Raw genomic sequence first — 27,621 nt, forward strand, 5'->3', positions numbered from 1 at the left:
TTTTCTTCATAAGAATACCTTCAACTATCCAGCACCTTGAGACAAACTCCCAATGTGAAAGGTGCTACGTATAAGTGCTATTTGGAATTGTTGTTGTTTGTAGAGTGTAATGTTGTGTATTTGTAAGCAAACGTAGCTGCCAAATTACACACAGCAATGTTCCATAAACTGCCATAAAGTGAATGACCAATCTTATCTGGAGGATTATTGGTTAGGATACCGGAAAAAATTGTGTAGCCTAGCTCATTTGGTAGCACTCTCGCTTCCAAGTCAGAAGATTTGGGTCCGTGTTGGGATTTTGAGCTCATAGTGCAGGCTGACATTCCAATACAGTTTTACTGCAAGTTTCTGATGTTAAAATTCACCTCCTTGAAGACTTAAATTGACAGAAAGAGAAAGAATGAGTCAAGAGGCAAGAAAGCCAGCCAGAGAAAGAGAGAATAGCAGAGGTAGAGAAGGGTTGGCACAATGCGTTCTATAGCGCCCACATAAAATTCCTGATGGAAGAAATTTCTAGTGCTGACCGATTTCACAGTACTTCCTTATCCACAATAAAGCCTGTTCTAATCAATGCAGATAATCAGCTCTCACCTCTAATGTAGACTTTATATGTTATGAGCATAATTTTACAGTTATGTATGAAATACTTTCATTTAGCACACTCTAGTTCAAATCCATTCACTCCCTGGCACCTCCCTACCTCTCTGACCTCCTCAGTCCACCACCCGGCGCCTCCGCTCGACTGGCACCGGCCTTCTGCTCGAACCTCACACCCTCCGCCCCACCATCGGAGGTTGTACTTTCAGCCACTAACCCCAAAACTCTGGAAGACTCTCCGTCAAACTCTCCGGCTTGCTTCCTTTCTCCTCTCTTTCAAGTCCCGCCTGAAAACCTTCCTGTTCGACTGTGCTTACGGCCACCTCCCCCTCCTACCCTGCGTGGAGGGTGCTATATAAGTGCAAGTAGTCGTATTTAAGAAAATATGTTGAGAGAGAAGTGGGAGGGCAGAATGTAGCTATAACAGAATGTTATTTCTGTTCAGCACTTTGGATTCATACTGAAGACATGGAGCGAGGATATAGTGGTCCCATGTCACAGTACTCTGAAAATCAGCAGTAAAATTACCATAATTACAGCTCAGCTCCCAGTAATCAGGACAAGTGGTGATGGAGGGAGGTGAATTTTAATTTCAGAAACTTGCAGTTATAGTAAAACTCACGTAGGTCGCATTAGTCTGGACCGTAACATTTAATATGATTTACACAAAGTCCGAATTGCAGGCAAACTTGCTCAAGTCGTATAAAATCCGACTTAATCAATAATCTACATTGCACATGCGTAATTCAATGCAGCCAATAAATGTGCTTGCAGCACTTTGTCACTGAAGCCACTTAGTGTGCATGGGATGATGAATCAAAACTACCTTTCCCATGATCTTGATCCGTCAAAGCATGCACACCTACTGGCAATCATTGGAATTGCATTGAATCGCGGGAAATGAAGTTTTTCTGCGCATTCAGCGATGAATCAAGACTACGTTTCCTGCAATTCAATGCAGTATCTCTACATGCGTCAACTGGTTAAGACGTAATGTCCCACCATTCAATGCAGCCATTAAGTGTCGGAGTAATAATAATCCTTCCCTTCTCACGTCTTCAAGATGCCTCAAAGCGCTTCACTGCGTATACTGTAAAGTGTAGTGACTGTGTATTTTGTGAGCAAAACGCAGCTGCCAATTGTGCACAAAATAATGGACGAAAGGGGAACAGTATTATGAGTTAGGAAATATAAAATGCGACTCATGCAAATAAATCTAAGTGGTTTGATAGGAAACTGAATGGCTCTCGGGTGCATGTACAACTTAAGCGATCACACGATTAATAAGGATAAGACTTTCACGCTTGGACGTCCTCCTGACGTGAAAGGCTCTATACAAATGTAATTTGTTGATGTTGTTATGCAAGTTTTACTGTATCAGGCATTAGCTCACACAACATCATGGATTCAAGCTCAGTGCTTAATCTAAAATTAATTGGTATGGTTCCTGTATGTAAAGTAAAATATATTCAATTCCCAGCACCGTAACTTCAATCCACACAAAATGGGAAAAAGATGCTTTGGCTTCCTGAGCTACACAGACATGCAGAACTGTCAACAACACTTAAGTGAATGCCTGAGAAACGAAAAGAAAATGTTAAAAAATCCCAAAGAACGTTTCTATTAGTAATTATCCATTATACTTGCAATTTGTTTGCCAAATAATTTTTTGCGTCATCTGTTGTACATTGGCTTTTAATTTTAATTAGGTAAATTATCCTTCAACAAAAAGTCTTCAACTTTCTTCAAAGGTACTTCATTCTCATAAAAATGTGCTGTCCAGAACGAGCAATGCGGTTTCTGCTATCAATCCCAGAGCCCGTGAGTTTAGCTCCTCTGAAATTGTATACCTTTCTGACAGGAACAAACCCGATTTGACTGGTCCTGAAGCAGTCGGTTGCTTTTGAATCAAATTAAACACAAGAGATGTTTGAAACAGGGACCCATGGTGATCTCTAACTGGATAGGACCAGTTAGGATTGACAGGATGGACTAAACTCCAAAGCCCAATGAAAGCATGAGCCAAAACCAAAACTTTTGAGACAAACAGAGCATTGTTCCAGAGAATAAAGTGCTCTGATGCTAGATACAGTCAGTATACAACATTGCATACCAGAACTCAATGTCAATTTAAAACACTACTAAAGACTACATAATAAGAAAAACTGAAGATAACATCGGCAGAAATGTCACTGAACTCAAATTGAGCTTTTTTTCCCATGAGAAGTGTACTGAAAGACGCAGCTTAATCCACTGGGATGTGGAAAACAAACAAATGAGGTCAAATCTCCCAAATTACAGAAAAGGAAAAGTTAACAGCATGGAACATGCTGGAAAGTTCTTAATTACAATTAAAGTACATAAAGCAATCATACAATAGTTTCATTGCATATATTCCAGGCAAGTGAACACATTTGTGTGGGAAAACCAGTTATTTTAGTGTTGCTGGACACGGTTTCTTTCTTTTCAGAGAATAAAGTAAACACAAATTCAGATCTGAATATCACTGCAAGTTCCAAGATGGCAAGAAGCAAACAATCCAATCGATGAACAAGATTCTGAACATCTGGAAAGACAAGGTTCAGTAAACAGAAATATCTTTTTCCTCCATGTTCAGAAAAGTATTTTTCCTTTGTACAGGATTTGTTCTTGTGTACATTTTTTATAAAATGCCAAACTTAAATTTGTCATTATTTACAATGGAATTCAACTTTAATGGCATTCCACAAAAACATTCAACACAAGCAGTCAAAAAAAACAGTCAAAACATTTCCAATGTGGACCTTATAAGTGATTTGTCATACAAATGTACAGCGCAAAGCTTTGATGTAATCAGAGGTTCAATAAAGTTCATCTGACATCGGAGTAAATTCTGCTTAAAGTCTTTGAAGAATTCAGTTAAGCGTGGACAATATATCTCACAATGATCTCCAAGAAGTCATCAGCCATAGGCCAAAAAAACCACAATACCAAAAAAGGAAAGCTACTTCATGCTTGAAATCCTTTCCCAGTTAAGTCATCAGCTCACTATTTACATTAGTCAGTAACTGCAGTGGCCATCTATCTAACTGGAACCCTGTAATTCATCAGGTTTCACAGCACTAATGATGCTGTGTCTGACAGTGAGAATTCCCAGTTATTTCATGCTTTCCTGTATGCACTGTGTGTTCATAAAAAACAATTACCAAGGAATTCCTGACATCCCAGAGCTGAAAAACCAATTCAGGCAAATGGAAAAATGCCAATATTTTGCAAAGTAAATATTTCAAAAGTATTTTTGTGATCACTCATTAGAGCAGGTAATAAGGAGTTGATATTCAGTTGTTGGCAGACTTTTATGTATGGGAATCACAAATTCCAGGCCTCACTCAACATGCACACATGAACTTTCCAACAGGAAGTTTACACCAGAGGTTTCCAGCAGATATCCATGGGTAGCAAGTAGGAGTGGAAATCCTGATAATTTTTTCCCCTCTTAACCCTGGATCGATGACCTACCTTTACTGACCACTCCCACAACCACTACTGACCCCACCCCAACCCCACAGCAGAAAACAGCCCCCACCACCAGCAAGGCAAATTAGCAAATTATACTTTTATAGTGCCTTTCACATCAGGATCTCTCAAAGTGCTTTAGACAGCTGACAGAGAGCCCAAACTGGGGCTGGGGGAAGGGGAAAGCTGAGTGGGAGGGGAGAAAAAGGCAGGCTTTAAAGGTGAGGATGGAAGGTGTGAGACAGATGGACTCCTGGCTAGAGTACCAGAGAATTGGGGCCAGAAAGGCTGAAAACGTGCTTACTGGTAGTGGAACACGTCAGGCAGAGGACATGGAGCAGGCAGAGCAGGTGGCCGGGGTGGTAGGGTTACAAGATGTTACAGAGGTAGCCATGGGGGAAACTGAATGTGAACATGATTTGAATGGCTATGGAATGTGGGGAGTCAGTACAGACGAGCAATGGGGTGTGGGATGATGTGTTTGCTGAGCATAATGTGAGGGAGGATACAGGCTAGAGTACTGGAATGGTCTGGTATTTGTGTAGGAAAGAGCTGGAGAATCCAGTAAGTAGAACATTGGAATAATTTAACCTGGAAGTGGAAAGGGTGTGGATGAGGATCTCAGCAGCATGAGGGGAGAGGTAATGGCAGAGACAGGCTGTTGAGAAGAGAAAGAAAACAGTTTGCAACACAGACGGTTCAAGCTAATCTTTTTGAATCTGTTTAGGCAAATGAGAACCCGAGCCAGGCAACAATAACAACAAAATTACATTTATAGAGCATCTTTCATGTCAGGAGGACATCCCAAAGCGCTGAATAGTCAGGTGTCGGGGACTGAGCATGGGGGAGGGGTTGTGTAGGGGTGAGAGAAGGCAGAGAGGTGGGAGGGAGACCAAAGGCACGGTCGAAAAGAAGGGTCTTGAAGCCGGACTTGAAGGAGGCAAGGGAGGAAGCGAGGCAGAGGGACCGAGGGATGGAGTTCCAGAGTGTGGGGGCAGAGAGGCTTGAAAGCCTGGCCACCGATGATAGGGAGGGTTGGGCGAGAGACATGGAGCAGGCCGGAGCCCGCTGAACGGAGGGAGGCGGGTAGGTTGGTAGGGAGTCAGCAGGTCAGAGAGGTAGGAGGGGGCAAGGACATAGATGGCCTTCAAGGTGAGGACGAGGATCTTGAACTCGATCCTCTGGGGGATGGGGAGCCAGTGGAGTCGAGCGAGAGTGATGGGGTTACGGAGCCTGGTGCATGAGAGTACACGAACTGCAGAGTTTTAGATGATCTACAGCTTGTTAAGGGAAGAGTTGGGAAGGCCGATGAGAAGGGAGTTCCCTTAATCGAGCCTTGATGTGACGAATGCGTGGGTGAGGGTTTTGGCAGCCTGAGGGGTGAGGCAGTGGCGGAGTCTGGCAATGTTGCGGAGATGGTGGTAGGCAGTGCTGATCATGGTACAGATGTGGGGAAGAAAGGACAGTTCAGGGTCAAACAAGACACCCAGGTTCCTGACTGGCTTAGTGAAGTTGAGTGTGCAGCTTGGAGGCGCTGGCATGAGCCAATCAGGAGGGACTCGGTCTTGCTAACGTTGAGTTGGAGAAAGTTGGCCCTCGTCCAGGACTTGATGTCGGACAGGCAGTCCAGTAGTGCTGGAGTTCAGGGTGGAGGCGGAGAGGTAGAGTTGGGTGTCATCCGCATACATGTGGAAATTTATCCCATGTCTGCGGATGATGTCACCAAGGGGTGACTCGCGCTGCGAGCAGCACGGAAACCCGATTGGAGGGAGTAAGAGGAGAGGAAAGTGAGAGGAAAGAGCGAAGGTGGGAGGCAACTGCTCTCTCAAGGAACTTGGATAGGAAGGGGAGATTTGAAATTGGCCAGTAGCTAGGTAGCTGTGATGAGTCAAGGGAAGGTTTCTTTAAGGTGGGGGTGATAATGGCTGTTTTGAGGGGGGACGGAACAGTGCCAGATGACAGGGAGAGGTTGATGATGTCGGCGAGTAGTGGGGCAAGGAGGTGGGGTTGGGATTTAAGGAGAGGGGTGGGGATGGGGTCCAGGGAGCAGGTGGTGGGCCTCATGGAGATTAAGGTGGTGAAGGCAGAGGAGGGAGTGACAGGTTCAAAGGTGTGGAAGGAGGGATGGGTAATTGTCGGATGGGTAATTGTGTGGAGTGGTGGTAGGGAGGAGGTGGAATTTGGGAGGGCAGTGGCAGCTGAGCGGATTCCCTCGGTTCTAGACTCGAGGAAGTCCAGCATTTTCTCACAGTGAGAGTCAGAGGAAAGAATCTGCGAGGCGTGTCGGGAGGCCGGAGAACAGGAGCACGGGGTTGCCCTTCACCGTCAGGATTAACCTGGAATAAAAGGATGATTTGGCTGAGGTGAGAGCGGAGTGGTAGGTCTTGATGAGGTCCAGCCAGATGTGCCGGTGGACCGTTAGGCCGGATTTGAGCCAAGTGCGTTCAGCAGCCCGCACCCCTGCCTTTGAGCGAGCGGAAGTGGCTGGTAAACCAGGGTGAGGATCGGGAATAGGAGGCAGTTCGGGAAGCAAGCGGGGCAAGGGCGTCGAGTCTGGTGAAGAGCGTGCTGTGGAGAAGAGTAAGCGCAGCGAGTGGGTTGGTGCGAGAGGTGGGCCAGAGGGAGAGGAGTTCAGAAGACTCCAGGGCAGCGGAGAGGGATTGGGTGGAGATCTTCTTCCACAGGTAGTAGAAGATGGTGGTAGGTTTGGAGGGAGTGGGGAGAGGGTTATGGGAGTGAAGGGAGATGAAATGGTGGTCAGAGATGGCCTTGTCAGTGATCTAAGTAGGGAAAATGTATTGTAAATAATATTCAGTTTGTCCAAAGGGCTAAGTAAACAAAAAAACCTACAAAATAACAGCACAGCGGGTGGCACTAATTTGCAATTGTACTTCAGACATTAAATACTTTTGCAAATCAGCTAGCTGCAGCTGTAGAGCACCATTGTTGGCCAGAAAATTATAACTGGAATTTAGTTATTGCTGCTATCTAGGGTGACCAGATGTTGAGCAGGTTGTTGGACAGAAAAACAGGCGGGCCACCCTGTAACAGCGCAGTCAGTTGGATTCAATATCTCAATCAATGTGACAAAATAATCAACTTCTAGGTCATGAAATTGCTGCTCACGTCACATTCTGAGGTTGTGCACATGTACACTTTGTGCAGGAAACACCACTGATGGCACTTCCTGTGCATTGCACATACACGATTTGTGCAAAAAGTGCTACTTACATCACGTCCTTTGTGAAGCAGCAGGGGCAGCGCTTCCTGTGCATGGGTGGCATGCAAGAAGCAATGTTAACAGAAGTCTGCCTTTTTGTAGCATGAGGAGTCAGCTAGTTAGAAGGCTGGTTACTACACACTTCCAGCTAGTGGGGCGCCACAGTTCACTATAATTGAAACTACATTATTCTGAAGATAGGGGCCTGGGGTTGCCCTTAAAATGAAAGGATTTTCCCCATACTGCAGAACATTCCATCAACCTGGACCTTCATGGTAACCCAACTCAGGACAACTGTGGAGCAGCCCATGAGATGAAAAGTCTTGTCTTTACAGCTGGAAGGAGGGGGAAGTGACAAAATAGACATTGAAATATTTCAAGTTTTTGAGTAACATCCACATCCTGATCAAGATATTCTCGTACTTTCCAACTAGCACTCAATTTACTGATTTTTTACTGCAAGCAGAATTCCGTGCTCAACATTACTGAATGAACAGGATCCTACAATGCTTTTGAAGTGCATTCACTAAATGCATTACATACGTATAATCCAGGTAGCTGAAAGCAGCTCTGATTAAAACTTGAGCAAAAAAAGGTCTGATAATTGAAACCCTTTAATTTTGGCGCAAAATAACATTTATTATTCAATTGGTTTTATACAGCTGACCTGCTTTCCACTTTGTCATTATTGTGCTTGGTAAACTACGAATGCCATTCTCTAAGAATGGCTTGTAAGGACATTGGACTCAAAAGAGGCAGCTTTTGGTCCCTCCTAGACATGGTTCTATGGGTGGCACAAAGTGAAACCTAAAGCTGTTTATAATAGCCAATATGGAATGCACTAAAAATACAAATATATGCCACCAGCAGAGCAGTTTTAAACACAGACAGGTCAAGCTAGTGTCTCTGGGTCTGTTTATGCAGCCTAGATCAAGGAGCTTGATATAGACAGAGGCATGCGCAGAAACAGGAATGTGGAGAGAGAGAGATCAGTCAGAGCAAGGGGCCAATACACAGACAGACAAAGGGAAAAATAAAGAGGCAGAAGGAGACAGCAAAAAGGGTACACAAACTTATATGGAGGGAGACAGGTTCAGACAGTAGCAGAAATTGAGAAACAGATGTAAATGCAGGGGGAAGATTTTGTTTTTTGAAAACAAAATCCTTTTGTTTAAGGCATTTTATTCATTTCTCCCTCCCTTTTGATTTTCTACCTCATTCACCAGTACTGCCTGAACGACAGACAGATAAAGAAACTATTTGCAGTTCCTGAGGACAAAAAACAGAGGACCCAGAGAAAAGGGTTTGCTTTAATAAGACAGAAAAAATGTGATTTCGGCTACATCAAGGCAACACGGTCCTTTTAAATAAATAGAGCAAATTTAAAAGCGTCTTCCTTTGCAACATAAAATAATTTTGAACATGTTTATGATGCATGGTGATGTGAACTCTTAAGCATTGTCAACACTGGACTATTAAAAACTCGATCCAATTAATCACAAATCCTAATTCAAAGGGTTCCAACACATCTGTGTTTATACAGTACTCGTTCAATAATCTGTAAACTATTATGCGTCAACTAATTTTCCTGGCATTTAACTAACTTTGGAGATAGTAATCTTGCTAAGCGGTCAGTGATGCCAAAATAAATAGGCATTATTTCTATTCTCATTCATGCCTATTCAGATTGTTCTTTTTTATTATTTAATAGAAACAATTTTAGTGAATCTGCAACAGAACTCCCACAATAAAACGTGAACAAGACTTGGGAAGTTTCAGGTTTCTTTTAAAAGATCAAGTTGCTTTTATTGTCCATCTCTGTCTTATTCGACAGCAGGTTATCATAATTATTATTGTAAGAGGTTTCGCCAAATCTCTCAACTAATGGGAACACAGTTATAGGAGTGAGTCATTCAGCTAATTCTATCATTTTATTAGATCATGACAAGCCCATTTCACTGCCGCTTCTCCATGTCTCTGGATATCTTACTTCTCAAGATGGTTGAGAAAAATAAGCCAACAGCCGCAATTATATTTTTTAAGAGCCACAGATGTAGACTGTGGAATGGTTATTTGTTTCATTCACAAGGTGGAACTTTGGAATTCTCTCCCTCAATCCCTCTGCTTTACCCCTCCTTCCCCTTTTTCAGACCACGCCTGAAGACCTTCCTCTTCACCTCCTTCCTCCCTCCCTCCCTCAGGATCTGCCACTGTTAAGCTCTGCAAGAAGCTATTCAGAGTGAAGGGCGCTACATAAATGCAAATTGTCATTGCTATTGGTGCCTTGGGTGGTCAATGCACTGGTACTGCACCCATCGTGGAGGCTCGTGGATTGATCAGGAAAGAACATGTTGGCTTCTGTTTTCATGAGGAACGTGTGGCAGATTGTGATGTGTAAAGACTGATGGGAAACCCCCCTACATTGCTTTCATAGTGAGAGCATCATGAGGCACTAGATCGAAACTGTTGGGGAATTCATTGCGGAATGGAAGCCATGGAAATACACAACAACAACAACAACAAAATTACATTTATAGAGTGCCTTTCGCATCGGGAGGACGTCCCAAAGCGCTGAACAGTCAGGTGTTGGGGCCTGAGCATGGGGGAAAGGTGATGTAAGGGTGAGGGAAGGCAGAGAGGTGGGAGGGCAACCAAAGGCATGATTGAAAAGAAGGGTCTTGAGACCGGCCTTGAAGGAGGCAAGGGAGGAAGCGAGGCGAAGGGACCGTGGGGTGGAGTTCCAGAGTGTGGAGGCAGAGAGGCTGAAAGCCCAACCACCGATGGTGGGGCAGGTCGGGCGGGAGACATGGAGCAGGCCGGAGTCCGCTGAACGGAGGGAGCGGGTAGGTTGGTCGTGAGTCAGCAGGTCAGAGAGGTAGGAGGGGGCAAGGCCATGGATGGCCTTGTAAGTGAGGACGAGGATCTTGAACTCGATCCTCTGGGGGATGGGGAGCCAGTGGAGTCGGGCGAGGGTGGGAGTGATGGGGTCGCGGAACCTAGTGCGCGAGTGTACATGAGCTGCAGAGTTCTGGATGATCTGCAGCTTGTGAAGAGTTGAGAAGGCCGATGAGGAGGGAGTTTCAATAATCGAGCCTTGATATGGCGAATACATGAATAAAGGTTTCGGCAGCCTGAGGGAACGAATCTTGAATTGTCTGCCATTGTCATCCATCCTGTTCAATGTATCCATCAATAACTTGTAGGATGGCATCGAGGAGTGTACATTTTTCAGGCCTTTCGGACAGGATTGCGGTGCTTCTGTTTGCAAAAATATTGCGCTGCTGGACACCTCTTTGCCCCCACCCTCAAATCACACCTGAAGACTTTCCTCTTCGAACGTGCCTCTGATCACCTTCCTTCCTCCGCTCCCCACCCCCTACAACTCATGTTAAGCCACACTGCTGTTAAGTGCTCCGAGACACTAACAGCATGAAGGGTGCTCTATAGATACACGTTGTTGTTTACCTTTATTTTTGTTGATCGTACAGTTTTTAAACCATCTTTTTACATAAATGGTGCTATATACGACAAAAACAACAACTTGCATTTATGTAGCACCCTTCACATGGACAGTGTTTTGGAGCGCTTAACAGTGTTGGAGCCTGACGCCCAGCCTTGGGAGAAAGAAGGTGACTGTAAGCACGGTCAAAGAGGAATGTCTTCAGTCATGTTCTAAGAGAAGGGAAGAAGGAAGCAAGGCAGAGGGATTGAGGGAGAGAGTTCCAAATCTTATACAATTGCAAGTATGTGTAGGCCCTAGGCCCTCCACTAGAGGAGGAGCTAACTGAGTAACTCCAAGCTGTACAATATTGGAGGGCGGGTTACTGTAATAATAATAATAATAATCCTTGCATTTTGATATAGCGCTTTTCACGTCGGGAGGACGTCCCAAAGCGCTTCACAGAACACACTGTAAAGTGAATTGACTATATTTGTGGGCGAACGCGGCAGCCAATTGCGCACAGCAATGTCCCACAAACAGTCGTAGATTGAAAATGACCAATTTTTTTTATTATTGTTTTTGGTTTTGGAGGGATTATTATTAGGCGTGTGGAGTAAGAAAACTTGCCCAAGGTTTTGCCCTGCCGGGAATTGAACTCAGATCTCTCGCTTGCAAAGCGAGTGCTCTAACCACTGAGCTACAGGACTCCACAATCCATAGATGAGTGAAGGGAATCCTCATCTCTTATACTTGAGGCATAGGTATCAGTCTCTACTAACAGAGAGCAATTTGAGTGAAATGGATGTTGATGAAAACAACCCAACCTATTACAGGTTTGCTTTAGGGCCAAGCCCTTATGGCTTCTTTGCTCATTCAACAACATGTCCTTGTTTAGTTTTCTCAGGGCGTGATTCAGCATGCTGATGCAACACTTTTCTGACTCAAGACACCACCAGTGGAACAAGGCCCTACTCCTGCATTACCAGTCTACACCTCATTATGTGCAATGTTAATCACAGCCTATTCCCAGTTTTCCTCTTTTCCAGAGCAGGCAGCAGTTAGTCCTGTAACAACCACTTTAGTGAAAAAGTTTGTGCAAATTTTACAATTTTTAAATAATTTTTTCAGTGACAAGACATTTATAACTTTTACCGTACCCGCTGGCAAAAAGTACCTGAGGGCATTTACACATCTAAAACACGTGCAGTGAGATATTTTACAAGCTTCATCATGATCTATACTACATGTGCCCAATTCCCTGGAGCAAAAGGTTGGGGGAAAATAAACCTTTAGAGTGTCTTCGACGATTGATAATCAGGCAAATAGTTAAATATCTTTCCCAAATATGTTCTACCACACGAGTTGTATAGAAATCCCCAAAATGACTTACTTTTGCTGCTCCAATTTGTTCTTTGCGAAACTTCTCCAGGGGTGCTATTAAAACATCGTTGGCATTCTGGATCTACAAGGAATGCAAAACATGATTTAACCAATGCTACTGCTACGCCTTATTGATCAAACGCAACACTTTTATTTAAACAACATATTGTGTAAAAAAGCAACAAATCTTAAATATTGAGACAGAATTAACTCTTAATGTTTCTGCAGGAACTGCCTAATGTAGAATACAGGTCAGACAGTTATAAACTGGTTCAAATTCTGTTCTGGGGCTGAGTTAGCTGACTTAGGGCAGGTCAAAAGTTGGTTCACTACAACTGGCCTTGGTGTCCCTTGGCTGGTGGAGGAGAAAGAGCAGGAATTAGGTTTGGTTCCTGCTCTCAATCACTCAAAAGGGACCTGCTGGAAAATGCATATGGGCAAATGTCAGGCTGTCAGATGGTAACAGGATCAGCCTCAGCTATAACATCTGCCATGATTGAAAAGTCCACTACTGCACCCAAAAGGAATGTACTATGGAACAAACATAAAACATCAAATATTAAATATGCATTCCAAACTGCTTTGTTCAATTTCACTTGCTTTCTCAGAACTACAACAAGACCTTTTATATAAACAGCATTTATATAGCGCCCTTCATGCAGAGCAGCATCTCAGAGCGCTTAGCAGTGACGGAGCCTGACCCAGAGCTGGAAGGAGGGGGAGGTGACGATGGGCACAGGAAGGTCTTCAGGTGTAATCTGAAAATGGGGAAGGAGGGGGCAAGGCAAAGGGATTCAGAGAGAGAGTACTACATCCTTAGATCTCTATAATGAACAATTTGATTTAAACATACAAAGATTTTTGAAGCCAAACATTCCTTGGTAGCCAGCTATTAATATTCCATTTACTTTCAATTATTGTACCAGACCAAGAGTCTGTTTAATAACTTTGATCCAGAAGATATAAAATCTACACAGAGGATAACTGTGGAATTGAGAATCGGACTCAAATCCTGGGATTCACTAACATTTGAATTTCCCCTGTATTCACGGGCTAAATTTGACAATGGAGATAAATTGTTAAGACGTCTTGAAGCCCTTTGTATTTGTTTCCATCCCCATAAGATAATTCCCTAGGAATAGTGCCAACAATGTGTAAGAATGAAGCCAAGAAGAGCTGAACGATTCACCTTCGTTCATCACTGGCCTTGTTACGCTCTGCTTCAAATAATTATACTGACTTATTCAGAATGAATGATTTGACAAGAATATCATACAGCTCTTCAAGTGTATCAGACTGTCGGGTCCAATGCACTCAATGTACCCAGTGACAACTCTACATACCTTTAAATGGAAAGTTAAGTAGCAAGGAGAAAATGAGCAAGAAAGAGAAAAATAGCCAAACATATGACGCCTGTTTGATGAAAACAGAGTGGCGAGTTTGCACATGTTGCATTGTATAATTAAGTAGCTGGTGCAAATCTGGACTTCTCTGAAGACATTGTTCAGTGCATCTCAGCTGCAAGAGACAAAGTATTTGATGAAACAAATAGCATGCTCTGCAGAATCTGGTACAGCAATACAATTTATATTTGTATAACACTTTTCACATCAGGAGAATGTCTCAAAGTGCTTGCAGGCACAGACCATGAGCACATTTTGCACTAACCTCTGTTTGGCCTAGGTTTTGGGGGAACAATGCGAATCAAGGTGAGCTGAACATATTTACCCATCAACACCTCATCCATCAACTGAAGGAGTCAGACTCGCCCAGTTAGGTCAGTGTAAATGGCTCACTTATGTAGATCAGAGCTCACATTACATTATAGGGCCTTTGTGTCATATTACACTTCATTGGCCCACACTGGATGCTTATCATAACTGAAGTCAGCTCAACCACAATTTACATTCCATTATGTTCTTGTTAAGTCTACACAAAATGATGAGGAGTTGAAACTCATCGCTCCCCTCAAGCTTTAAATAAGTGACGAACAAAAAGTACACTGATATTTTTGATTCTACACCAGAGCATGTCTGGTGCAAAATGCCCTTAACATTTCCTTAGCCCTTTTGATCACTTCAAAAAGATTTTAAAATAATTTTAATGCACACATATACTATTAATTATAAACAGAGATAATGTCAGAGATATTTTATGATATCCCTGTATGATGCAGATATTTGCAGGTAAAAGAAATCAGTCGAAAACAAAAGCTCACTTGAACAAATAGTGGATGCTTCATGTGTTTTTAGTAATACTTCACACAATCTTTCTTTAGCATTCTTGAATGAGAGCACAAATTATTAAACCACTTTATAAGAGGTAATAAATTGCAATGCCCACTACAACAAACAACAATAACTTTAATTTATATTGCACCCTTTACACAAGTAGCATCTCAGAGCACATAAACAAACTGGATTTTAAAAAAGGGTCATTAGAGTTTCCCCCCACCAGCTTCCTAGTTTAACACAGCATCACCTACAGCACACCGGGCTCCGAGTGCTGAAGGAAATGGTTTCTCAGTCTAAAATATGGTTGATATCAGGTTGCCACTGATGTCAATTCCTGTGTACGGAGTTTGTGCACAGTGCATTAGAAGCATCACTTACGTCAGTTTGCGACCCAACAACTCACAAGTCAGCAATTAGTTTTAGTACTTCGCTTATAATGTAACCTTAAGATATTGGACCCAGATAAACATGCTATAACAGGGTTGCCCTGTACATAAACTTAATAAATCAGTATTTACTGAAGGTACTTGTGAAATTTTATTCAATTACGGTTACATTTTGGGGGGATAATAATCCCTCAAAAAAATGAATTTGGTCACTCAATCCATGCCTATTTGTGGGACACTCCTATGTGCAATTGGCTGCTGCGTTTCGCCCACAAAATACACAGTCAATTCACTTTACTGTCTACCCTGTGAAGCGTTTTGAGACGTCTTGAAGACATAAGGCACTATATCAAATGCATTTATTATTATTATTGTTGTTATCGTATGGGGATAAGGCAGGGCAGTGGAATTAACACGTTACCCTGAGAGCTGGTGCAGATTTACTGGGCCAAATGACCTCCTTCTGAACTGTAAATATCTATGATTCATTGAATTTAAGTAATACACTAAAGACTAAGTGACAAACCAAGATATGCTGACATATACACAGCTGGAAACTGTACATGTGTATTAACCGCCCTATTGGTAATTCCTGATTCTTATTAATAATGCATCAGTATGCAACAAGAAAATGCCACATGTGTCTGCTCATATTTGAGCCTCAAGGCCAGAATTCTTAGCAAAGACTCTTAGAAGTTTTGTAATCTTGAAAAGAACATCTAGAAACAGCAAATTAGTTTTAAAACTTTTATAGAAGCACCTAGAAATCTGTGTGGGAGTGGGAAAGAAGAAATTACTTACTATTAGTACAGGTTTCCTTATTCTTTGAGTGGCGTCCAACTTTCAATGTGGGATGTACTGTATTTCTTACATTTGAAGAATCCCAGAATACAAAAATTGTTCACCCACAAACTACACACACAGTCACACCACTTTACAGTATATTCTTTGAGGTGTTTTGAGACGTCTCAACAACATGGTAAGGTGCTGTATGTCAAATGCAAGGATTATTATAATCAAATGCAAGGAAAATATATATTCCAAATCTGCACTAATATTTGTCTCCAAATGAGACAACTAATCTAACCCTATTCTCCTGCTCCCTCCCAAGCCCTCTAATATTCTCTCATACAAACACATATCTAATTCCTTTTTAAATAATTTGGAAGCTCTGTCTTAACACTATAAATTAAGATTCTACTTTAAAAATACACAATATCTGCAATAGTTCCAAAAACATTTTTCTCCCACAACTTAATACATCTTGCAGTTGGCTGGTCTTAACTAATCACCTTCTTTTTCTGAGATTTATTTTCCTAAGTGGCAATTAATTAGATGTACAAATGTATTAACTGTCACCATGAGATTCAACTTATACATGAAGAGGGAAATTACAAAATAAGCCTCAGCCCACCCTTTAGATTATAAAGACAATATTGCTTGAGCACTTCAGTAAGATATTACAGGGCAAAACATAGCCCTTTTAACATACTACAGCACAAACTGCTATTTTCACAACAGAAATGGGTATTGGGCAGGGGAAAAGGGTGTAGTTGGTGGAAGAAGATGAGTGAAGAAAAAGACAGGTGACAAATTCTAAAGACCAGTTTCTTTAAAGTATTTTTCAAAATATGACGGTAAGGCAATAATTCAATATGATTGCTCTGCTGACATCTATAAACCATTTGAATTTTGCTTGTTTATTTTAAGACATTATTAAAACTGCTTAGCTGAAGCACTGCTGTAATGTCACTACCAGCTATCTACAATCTTGTTTAATATATGTAAATATTTTCATAATCTCCGACATGGCTCTTTGGCAACACTGAAAGCAAATATGGTAGGCAGCACATATGTTCAAAGTCGTAGCTGCTCTCAGCACAATCCACAGGCAATGATCAATAGCAGCATAGGAACTGCTAGACAGTAAAATACCAAGGTTCATCTGGTTTGCCTTCTACGTTCCTGTTAGTCACATGTTGCAATAATGGAGGCATTAATAGCAATGGTTAGACCAATGGTTCCATGCCCAGCTCAGCTCACAGAGCTCAGTGCCTATCTGATGGTATAAGACACTTCAGTATAATAATAATAATTACTTCAGTACAAAGTATCAATGTTACTATAACTACACACAGGGTGTGTAGCCACCTGGATCCAATCTCTCAAAGACATGTTGAAAGAGTCGTGGGAAAATGTCTGTTATTAGGGTTACTTGTGACGCAAGGTCTCACATAATACAATTTATGAGAAGTAGCATGATTTGATTTTTGAAGGGGAAATTATAAAATCAGCCTCAATCTACCCTTTAGTTTATAAAGACATATTGCACCTGGTACTTTGTATTCCTCTTTCACAGTGAAAATCTTGCTTTGAGATGTTTTGATATGTGATGTGACACTACATCAAATGCAAGCATTATTTATTATTATTATTATTATTAATGTGGTAACTTCAATGTACCTGAAATAAGAGAATGTATCTTGATATGCTTGTGGACCAAATGGTAGTAAGACCTTTAGGCAGCAGTATTGGTCTATCTAGCATATTCATCCAATATCCTTTGAAATCAGAATCATTTTATGTTCTAACTGCAGTGAAACAAACTTCCACAGTTGCAATACATTGTGCCTCTCTTGCAAGTTCTTACTTTATTTTATAATTAATGGTCCTACATTAACTCAAAAAACAAATAAAAATTATTGCCTCACATCAAGCTATTTTAAACAAAAGCTGTGCGCAACCTACACCCTTGAGAAATCGTCAAACAGAAAGCCATCTGCATGTGGGTGGTGGTCTGACAATCCAGGTCAATCCTCCCTTTTTGGCCTCAATTTCTGTGCTCCCAGCCAGATATCCAATGAAGTGTCGCATTAAACACCCACCCAGGCTGTGCTGTTCATAGTAGATTGTATGCTAACCATTTCAGCGGAATTTTTCCTTAAATATACTTTTTGCTCCAGTTAGAAACTAATTCATTTATTAACCAATCTGCAAGACACAAACACTTAAACATTTTTAAAACACAACATTGAAAAAGTTGAAATCTTAACTGCAACATTTTGATAACATTTTTGAAAACTGGCTTTAGGTTTTGATATCAGCTGTTAAGTCCTATTTTTATTAAAATTCCTATTGCCATGAAATGGACAGAAAACCTATATTTTTTTAAAAGAACTGCTCTGTCTGAAGGTCAAGTTCTACAGATCCAAACTGAATCTACAGATTCAGGCCAATAGTTTCTATAACTAATCAATCATTTACCTGTTGTTGGAATCTTGCTGACACAATCAATGCCATGTTTGTCTAAAAGTATATTCACTACATTATAAACTAAATGCTTTGAGATAAATAATGAAGCATGAGAAGCAGCTATGAAACACAAATTATTATTGAATAGCAGAAAGCAAATGGATTTTTGATTTTAAACAAATCATAGCCAGTCCTTCTTACGAACAAAACATGCGGAGGATTAAACCAATTATAGATGATTAAATACTTCCTTTCCTTTTCTGGTGCAACGCCACAATTAAGACGAAAGGCTGCCAATTATAGTAGATACAATAGAGCCCTGTTATAATACAGTAGTTGGGCCCATAAATTCCCCACAGACTTTATGACAACAACAATCAACAACACAATTACACCTTACAATAGCACCTTTCACGTCGGGAGGACGTCCCAAGGCACTGGACAATCATTGTTTCGGATCCAATTGCTATTGTGGAGTCCTGTAGCTCAGTGGTTAGAGCACTCGCTTTGCAAGCGAGAGACCTGAGTTCAATTCCAGGCAGAGGGCGAAACCTTGGGCAAGTTTCCTTACTCCACACAGAGCCTAATAATAATCCCTCCAAAACCAAAAACAATAATAAATTGGTCATTTTCAATCTACGACTGTTTGTGGGACATTGCTGTGCGCAATTGGCTGCCGCGTTCGCCCACAAATATACAGTCAACTCACTTTACAGTGGGTTCTGTGAAGCGCTTTGGGACGTCCTCCCGACGTGAAAAGCGCGATATCAAATGCAAGGATGATTATTATTATTATTATTATTATTATTGACAGGGCACACTCACCACTCCAGCAAGGCTTGAGTTCCTGACTGAGAAATACTTATTATGAAGCGCAATGTGGCAAAGCCAAGTTCATCATTGGGGAGACAGTTATTGGCAAGCAGTGATCAAAAGATTGGACGCTGAGAATCTTCATTCTCACACAGCTCTCAAGAATTGATAAAAAGAGCCTGGAGAGATTTCCTGCTCTTATTCTCGGTCCAGAAAGAATGCGTATCTTGATGGGGGCATTATAGAGAAGATTTTAAACAGATGACAACAAACTCCGCTGTTGAGAATCAGTCCATTTTGAGAAAAAACTACGACGTAGCCTTATAATAACAGGTATTTTGGATCCATAAAATCCTTCCCGAGTTATTACGAAGCATAATGGTGGGTTCTAGTGTGCCTATTACTTAAGTTCTCACATGGAAAGAAAAAAATGACCAACTTCCAGGGAAGTGACATTAGCAATCACCTGGAAGTCGTCTCTTTTTTGAAGCACAGGAAGATAAATGGCCAACGCCTTTGGCAATAGATCACCAACAATGTCACTTCCTTCATTGTGCATGGGTACCATATTGAGAAGTGCTGCCAATGGTGATTTAATGAACCGGAACAAGTTATTTTATACCTGACTCGCAAGCAGGAAACAGGGTTGGTTGTGCACATGTGCAATGAATGAGATTCACAGTACAACTGTGTTATAGGAAAATTTGCACTATAGTGAAGCACATTATCATGGGGTTACACTTCAGTATACCAGCACTTGTGATACAAAACCAAGGTTACTATTTTAAACTTTCCCAGGATAGTACAATTGGCTTTTAGCAGTGAATAAGAACCTTTCAAAATAGGTTCCATATGCATTCACTAGCTCATAACCATGGACGCCAAATTTAAAATCCCACATAATATACAGATGTCAACACACGTTTAACACAACGGAACCATAAATTCAGTACTGAGCTTCATGTAACAGAAAGTAAGCGACAAATCCATGAAAAGACCTTTACAAGCTTTTAACTATTTTACTGTCTGCAACTAAGCCCATGTACATTTGTACTCTAAGCAAATAGTAGATCCTAAAATTTGATAAACTATCAGACTTTCAAGGAATTTATCTTATTCACAAAAATGAGTTGGGAAGAATTCTACTGGGCAGATTTTATTATAATAATCCTTATATTTGATATCACATCTTATTATATCTCAAAGCACTTCACAGAATATACCATAAAGTGAATTGACTATATTTTGTGGGCGAAACGCGGCAGCCGATTGCGCACAGCAGTGTCCCACAAACAGTCGTGGATTGAGTAACCAAGTTACCTCCCAAAAAATGTTGTTGTTTAGAAAGGCAGTGGACACATTTTAGAGAAGAAAATAGTTGGTAGTAAATCCAGTTTATTTCACAAGTGATCCTATGTATGGAATCCACCTCAATCTTACAACAGTATTACTATGATCATTACGTGGGTCTGAATAAATGTGTCTTGCAAGAGAGGGATACATCTTTGGAACCAGTAATAAAGTACTATATGAAAAGTTACTAAAATTCATAGATTTACGCAGACTGATACGTCACGGAAACAGACCAATCAGCACAACTAATCTGTGGTTGTGTTTATTCTCGCATGAGCCCCCACCCTTCTTATTTTCCTCACTACACCTCTCAGTTCCCTTCTCCCTCATATATGCAACAAGTTGCATCTTAAATACATTTATGCTTTTTAGCTTCAACCACACCTTCTGGCAGCAAATTCCACATTCTCACCACCCTCGTGAAAAGAAGTTCCTCCGAAACTCCGCCATTATATCTGTTATTGCCCATCTTATATTTAGGTCCCCTCAATTTGGACTCACCAACAAACAGCATTACATAACTCTAAAAGTTTGCTATTAAAATATTTTTCAGTAATTTACAGCAGTGGAACTTTTACCACATCCAGGCTTGACTATGTCAACGCTCTGATTGCCGGACGGACTACCTAGCTCTTCCTTGTACAAGCTGCAGACTATCCAGAACTCGGGAGCTTGTATCCTTTCCCACACTAGACTTCATGAGCCATTTTCTCTCGGATCCTTTGCCTCGCCATCCCTCAGCAGATCGAATTCAAGATCCTTGTCCTCAACTATAAATTGCATTAGCCTGCTTCATGTCCCCCATCCTACCCACCACTGTGAAGCACTCTGAGACGTTACCCGTCCATATAAATGCAAGTTGTTGTTGTACACGCCCCACCATCGGCAGTCGGGCTTTCAGCCTATCTGCCCCCACTCTCTGGAACTCCATCCTACAATCCCTCTGACTCAATAGTTTAAACCTACATTGCTTGCCTTGCAGCAAAGCCACAAACATAATCCAATGCTGCTATCTCCTTCAGTTACATTCCTGATGCTCTACTCGCAAGTTTAACATCAAGTGGTTTTTGTAACCTACTCTTAGGTTTCCACTGTGGAACTATCTCAGGATAACTCTCCCACAAATGTTCCCTCCCTTCCTCCCTCCATGTGGAAGAGGCTGGGTGGAACAATGTAACCGATTTAAAGAATCATTAGCATGAACTACGTGCTACCTTGATGATTTGGCAAGTTAGATTGACACATCGTTGTGATATCTTGAGTGTTTTTGTAACTCTCTAACTTTTCACCAGCTTCTTGTAAAAACAAACCTTTCTTTTCTAAGTGAACTGTGACTAAATCAAATTGAAAGTATCCAGAGCAAAGTGCCTTTTGTGTGGTGTGTGTGTGCGCGCCAGAAAGAGAGGCCACAGTTTATGTCTTACTGACACTCTGGATGAGAAGATATTGGGTACAGGATTAGGTAACCTCTGTGTCGTCCACATTGAGCACATTCGGACAATTTCAAATCAATACATTCAGAATTTGTACATTTAATCGCTATGTAAGACAATCCAACATTTATTTACATTTACCTAGTGCCTTTTATGTCAGGAGGATGTCTCAAGGTGCTTTTCACAGCTAGCTGAGCTGAAGAGGGTAGCGGAGGGGAGGGAAAGATGATCAAAAGTACATTCAAAGAGGTAGGTCTTAAGGTATGCAAACCTCCAATAGAAGAACAAAGGAGTTTCAATATATTTTCCTTTCAGGCTTCACTACCAACACAGCAGATATCAGTCACTTTGATTCTCTCCGTTTTCTTGTTAAAGCAAGGCATTTTCCTCAAGATCTTTCAACAAAAGCATTTACCAGTAACATAAATGCCAGACTCTTGTTGGTGCAGATTACTAATCTCCGATAAAAGGTTATGAGGGTTCGGTTGATTTATATAAAAATGAAGCCGAGTTATTACACTCAAGAGCTTTATGAGTCAACTTGTGAACACTTCACAGGATTCTCCTTCAGTCTTCCAGCAGGACCATAAATCGTAAAGTAAACAGTTAGCTAACCAGAAACCCGGGGGTTGGAGTGGAACACAGAAGATATTTTCAAGAGTCTGATTTTCATTAAGCGAAAACCTACATACAGCCATTACCACCAATTACACTAGGGTTCTGTAATCGCTTACTACACTATGTACCCTAGATGCTACATATAACTCGAGTTACTTCTGCCTCAAAACTTTCTTCTTCAAGAAAGTGTATTCAAAAAAAGCAAGTCTTAAGGTCTGCAAGCCCCCAATAGAAGAACTAAGGAGCCTGTGCCCATAGTCACCTCCGTTTTCCCCCTCTGACCCGCCCCTCCCCCCACTCAGCATCCACCCCACCATTGTAAAATGCTTGAATGTTATTCTATATAAATGTAAGTTGCTGCTGTTGTTGATACCATACATGTGGCTGGAGGCCAAGAACATCTTCTGTGTTACAAATGCTATCAAGAACTAAAATATTTTTTAGGAAGCTAGTTTGATTCATAACTACCAGATACTAAAGATTTGTGCCAATATAATACGCTGGTGTATTTACAGCAGGATGGTATCTTGTTATAAGGTGAAAGTCACCATTTACTCTTTCTTCACAAAGTTAACGACCATCATTTGCTCAGCGCACCCTATCTAAACAGCAAGATGCAGACCGTGAGAAACGATGAAATATTGTCAAAACCAATGATTTGTACGATGTTTAAAACAGGAAATGAATTCTGACTTCTGCAGGGAATAATTGCACAGATTTCAGGATTGTGGGAAAACCATCGTACAACCACAAAAAGGAGAGATTCCATTTATTTTGGTTTTGAGACAGAAAAATCTGTAACCAGTCAGTCAAAGTTGCCGTTATTGAACTATAAAAAGCTTCAGGAGGCCATTTATAAAGAAATCCATGAGAATCATTAAAACAACAATTTGTGAACAGTGTGTTTGTCTCACTCATGTTCATTTTTCCCTGTTTGATGGGTAACTAAAAAGTCAAATGTTGTTGGCAATATTAAGATCAATCACTGTTAGTCTGGTTGACTACCGTGTGAGGAACAGAATCTTGTTGTGGTTATTAGAAGTTAAATAATGTTTTCACCTCCCTCTGGGTCAATCCGGATACATTTATAAACAACAAAAGTATGGGAATTGGTATGGAATAAATGAAGCCAAGAATATTTTAGTCAGTAATAACCACAGCACGAGGAAGTGCTTTTTCCCCATTTGCTTCAGACAGACGAGTGTGTGAATTGATTTATAGCCAAACCCACTTGCCTGTGAGAGCATTTGTTACATTTAATTCACCTACTCGTTTTCTTTCACTAAACCTTCTTATGCCCCACATCCTTGTTAATTTGAGACACAGCTGTGAAAAACATATGCTGGCAAAGACACCTTTAGCCTAGTTCCATGCTATTGTTACAACGCACTACAATACACAATGTAATTTACACTTTCATTAGCTTGTGTTCCTGGTACATGCTGCACTTCATGAAACAGTTCATTGTAAACACCCTTCAATGTAATAGACAACAGAACAAAAAATTCTAAACAATATCCTGTATTAATTTAATTAATTTCATGCTTAATTTTTTTTAATCCCACCCTTAAAATGCTGGTTTATTATTCATGGATATTAGCTCCCCTCTGGTAGCTAAGTGCTCATTCTGCATGTATTAATTTTATGTGTTCAGTGAAGAGGGATGCCATAACAGAACCTTCTGCTGCCCTCAATCAACATCTAATATGCACAGGGTTCATTGAGTAGCATTCAGCAGCTGAAAACCCAGAATTTCCCAACCTCATTTGATATAAGACCATTGGACCGTAGGAACAGGAATAGGCCATTTGGCCCCTCGAGCTTGCCCCGCTTCAAACCTAATTCCATTAACCCGCCTTACCCCCATATCACTTAATCCCTCTATCCTTTAGAAATCTATCAATTTCAGTCTTGAATATGTTCAAGGACTCAGCATCCACAGCTTTCTGGGGTAGAGAGTTCCTCAAATTCACTACCCTCTGAGTGAAGAAATTTTTCCTCAACACAGTTCGAAAAGGCTGATCCTTAATCTTGAGACTATGACCGCTAGTTTTAGATATAGCCGGCAGATAAGAACAGACACATGTCAATTTCTACTAACAAGGAATTATGCCACCTTAAAGTGAAATAGCCAGTCAGTCAGTTTATAACTCCATTTTTTGAATCGAGAACTTTGATGACATACATAACTTATTTATCACACACTAATTCAGACAGATATATTATATAGAATTTGTACCACAAAAGCATCTTGAGAGAAGCTAGTTTCCATCCCTAAAATTGCTGTTAAATTATCGTTATGGATTTATAATAAATAAAATGGTAAACTGAATGACCATTAGCAATAACCTCACATTTATCTGATCATGAGCAGATTTGCAAAGATGTGATATTTTCATATGTATAATTTGGCAATGATTGACAAGGATTTCTTGTATCAAAAATCTCTGGGCTGACCTATAAATGTTATCTGATCAACCTCTGTGTCAAAAGGAAGAGATAGTTTGATGTTAGGAAGCCATTTAATTTGATGATAGTGAACTGAATGTTTTAAAATGCCATTGAGACATAAGAAAGTCAAAGTGCCACTGGCAGCCACCTTGGTTTTCATCTAGTTATGACTAATTTCAAAAGAGTCACAATTTTGAGAGCTCAAAGATATAAACTGTGGTGATGATTATCTGAATTTACAACATTGCAGTCAGGATATAAGAACTGCGTTTGAAATACAATCAAGGTAAACACTCTGCTAAGTAAAGGGTGTCTAATACAAAGGAGGCTTGTGAAGGCTTACAAGAAAGGTTATAGCTTCTTTATCTCTACGTGTACGATGTCTTAGCAAGTCCCACAAAATGCTGTCAAAATTGTTTGGTATAAACAGATGCTACATTTTGCAGGGAGTGGGGAGATGGTAAGAAAAGAGCAGAGGTAAATTTAGCTCAAGAATAAACAGTATGTTAAATGACAGATCAGTAAATGGAAGTTATCCAATTTGCTAAAATTGTCAGGATACTGCAGACATATTTGCTGCCAATAAAAAAATGCACAAATTTTCAATATTTAAGAAATAGTTATAGCTCTGCTGCATCTTCATCAAAAGTGGTTTTCTGCAACCCAATAAAAGATATATACATCAAGGAAAGAACAGGGTGAGGAGTTTCATTTTATAAAATAATATTTTGGATGATTTGGTAAAACTGCCAACAATAAGAAAACCCAACCCAGTACAGTAATTAATGCAGGTCATATATGTGTTGCATAACAGTAGCAGATTATACAAACAGCTGAAATTTAAATCAATATCGGTTTGGCACAAGTATGCATTTAAATTACAATCTACAGTACTGAAACAGGTCAGTTGGTCCAACTGTTCTGTGTCATGCTTTAGGCCTGATGAGCCATAAATCCCTCTCCCTATTCCTCTCCTATACACATTCATTGCCTTCTCTTTCACTTAACTGTAAACTTTAAACCTTCATCTTTTGGGATCAGCCAGGTGTTTTAGCATGGGGATGGGTTTCCACATGTTTCAAAGTGTCCAAACCAAACAGTTCCATGCATCCCACCTATACATGAAAATTCCAGATGTTTATTGGAATGGAATGTGCACTCTCAGCCTGGAGGGAATCATCCACCGGCTCGTTCCCCTCTTTCGAACACCTTACTCTCTGCCATCCTTCACACCTCTCTCTGAAAATTCTCTTACTTTGCCGCCCCTCAAAATCCTCTCCCACCTTCAACTCTGACATCTCCACCCTCTTTGCTTCCCTCTGCTCCGACCGCCTCATCATCTTAGGCGACTTCAACCTCCACTTCACCCCTTCCTGCTCCATCTCCTCAGACTTCTCTCTCTCCTCCTCTCCCTCCACGTCCCCCACGTCACCCGCTCGACCTGGTGATCACCTGGGATCTCAGCATCTCGGATGTAACCATCACTGACAAGGCCATCTCTGATCACCATTTCATTTCCCTCAACTCCTATGTCCCTCTCCCTACTGCCTCCAAACCTACCACCATCTTCTACCACCCGTGGAAGAAGATCTCCCCACAATCCCTCTCCACTGCCCTGGAGTCCTCTGATCTCCTCCCCCTCTGGCCCACCTCTCGCAACAACACTGCACTCACTCTTCTCCACAGCACCCTCTCCACCACACTCGACGTCCTTGCCCCCTTCACCTCCTGAACTGCCTCCTATTCCCGATCCTCACCATGGTTCACCAGCCACCTCCGCTTGCTCAAGGGCCAGGTGCAGGCTGCCGAACGCACTTGGCTCAAATCCGGCCTCAATGTCCACCGCCAAATCTGGGTGGACTTCATCAAGAACTACCACGTGTGACCAGGGCTCCCTCTGCCTCCTCGTCCTCCTCGACCTCTCCGCTGCCTTTGACACTGTGGACCACTCAATCCTCCTCCACTGCTTCTCCTCCCACCTGAACCTTCAAGGTTCTGTCCTTGACTGGTTCAGGTCCTAACTTTCACACTGCCTCCTCTTCGTTGTCATCCTCCTTATCTGATTCTGAGGGGTATCAGGCATTGGTTTGCAAGATTTAAGGTTTAGGGACCCCAGAGTGTGTATTGGGGTACTCCTGGAGTGTGTCAACAACAACAACAAAATTACATTTATATAGCGCCTTTCATGTCGGGAGGACATCCCAAAGCACTGAATAGTCAGGTGTCGGGGCCTGAGCAAGGGGGAAGGGTGGTGTAGTGGGGAGGGAAGGCAGAGAAGTGGGAGGGCGACCAAAGGCACGATCAAAGAGAAGGGTCTTGAGACCGGTCTTGAAGGAGACAAGGGAGGAAGCGAGGCAAAGGAACCGTAAGATGGAGTTCCAGAGTGTGAGGGCAGAGAGGCTGAAAGCCCGGCCACTGATGGTAGGACGGGAGACATGGAGCATACCGGAGCCCGTTGAACGGAAAGAGAGAGCAGGTTGGTAGGGAGTCAGCAGGTCAGAGATGTGAGGGGGGGGAGGGGGGGGTGTGGGGTGGGCAAGGCCATGGGTGGCCTTGAAAGTGAGGACAAGGATCTTGAATTCGATCCTCTGGGGGATGGGGAGCCAGTGGGGTTGGGCTAAAACCGCAATGCTTGCCATTGAGAGCGCTGTCTGCCAAGCTTTCCAGCTGCTTGTTCAGCTAGGACCACACAACCCATTACGGCTTTGGCTTCTGGGGTTAATAGGAGCTGAGGGGAAGAGTCCCTGACCCCAGTGACTGGTCTGCCCTTCCAAGTTCTGTTGATGATCGAGGCTGGCTGGGCTGTCATCAGCAGTGTCCTGGAATACTGTGGCCACACCTGGCTCAGGAACTGACTACTGAGACTACATCAGAGCGTGGACTTGTTTCTGATGTTCTGTTGCCAAACATGTTACCTTGGAGGCAGTTCAGCTCCAAGGAGACCCTG

At 41.8% G+C, this 27,621-nt stretch overlaps 1 protein-coding gene across 1 annotated transcript in view; it reads right to left on the minus strand.

The window, feature by feature from the left end:
• Positions 1-27,621, minus strand: part of LOC103185146 (rho GTPase-activating protein 42) — a 175,273-nt gene that overhangs the window by 57,504 nt on the left and 90,148 nt on the right. The window contains exon 4 of the mRNA XM_007903515.2: positions 12,145-12,216. Coding sequence (XP_007901706.2) covers positions 12,145-12,216 — 72 coding nt within the window. The remainder of the gene's footprint in view (positions 1-12,144; positions 12,217-27,621) is intronic.

This window comes from Callorhinchus milii, unplaced genomic scaffold (assembly GCF_018977255.1).
Source record: "Callorhinchus milii isolate IMCB2004 unplaced genomic scaffold, IMCB_Cmil_1.0 Scaffold4, whole genome shotgun sequence".
Lineage (NCBI taxonomy): Eukaryota > Metazoa > Chordata > Chondrichthyes > Chimaeriformes > Callorhinchidae > Callorhinchus > Callorhinchus milii.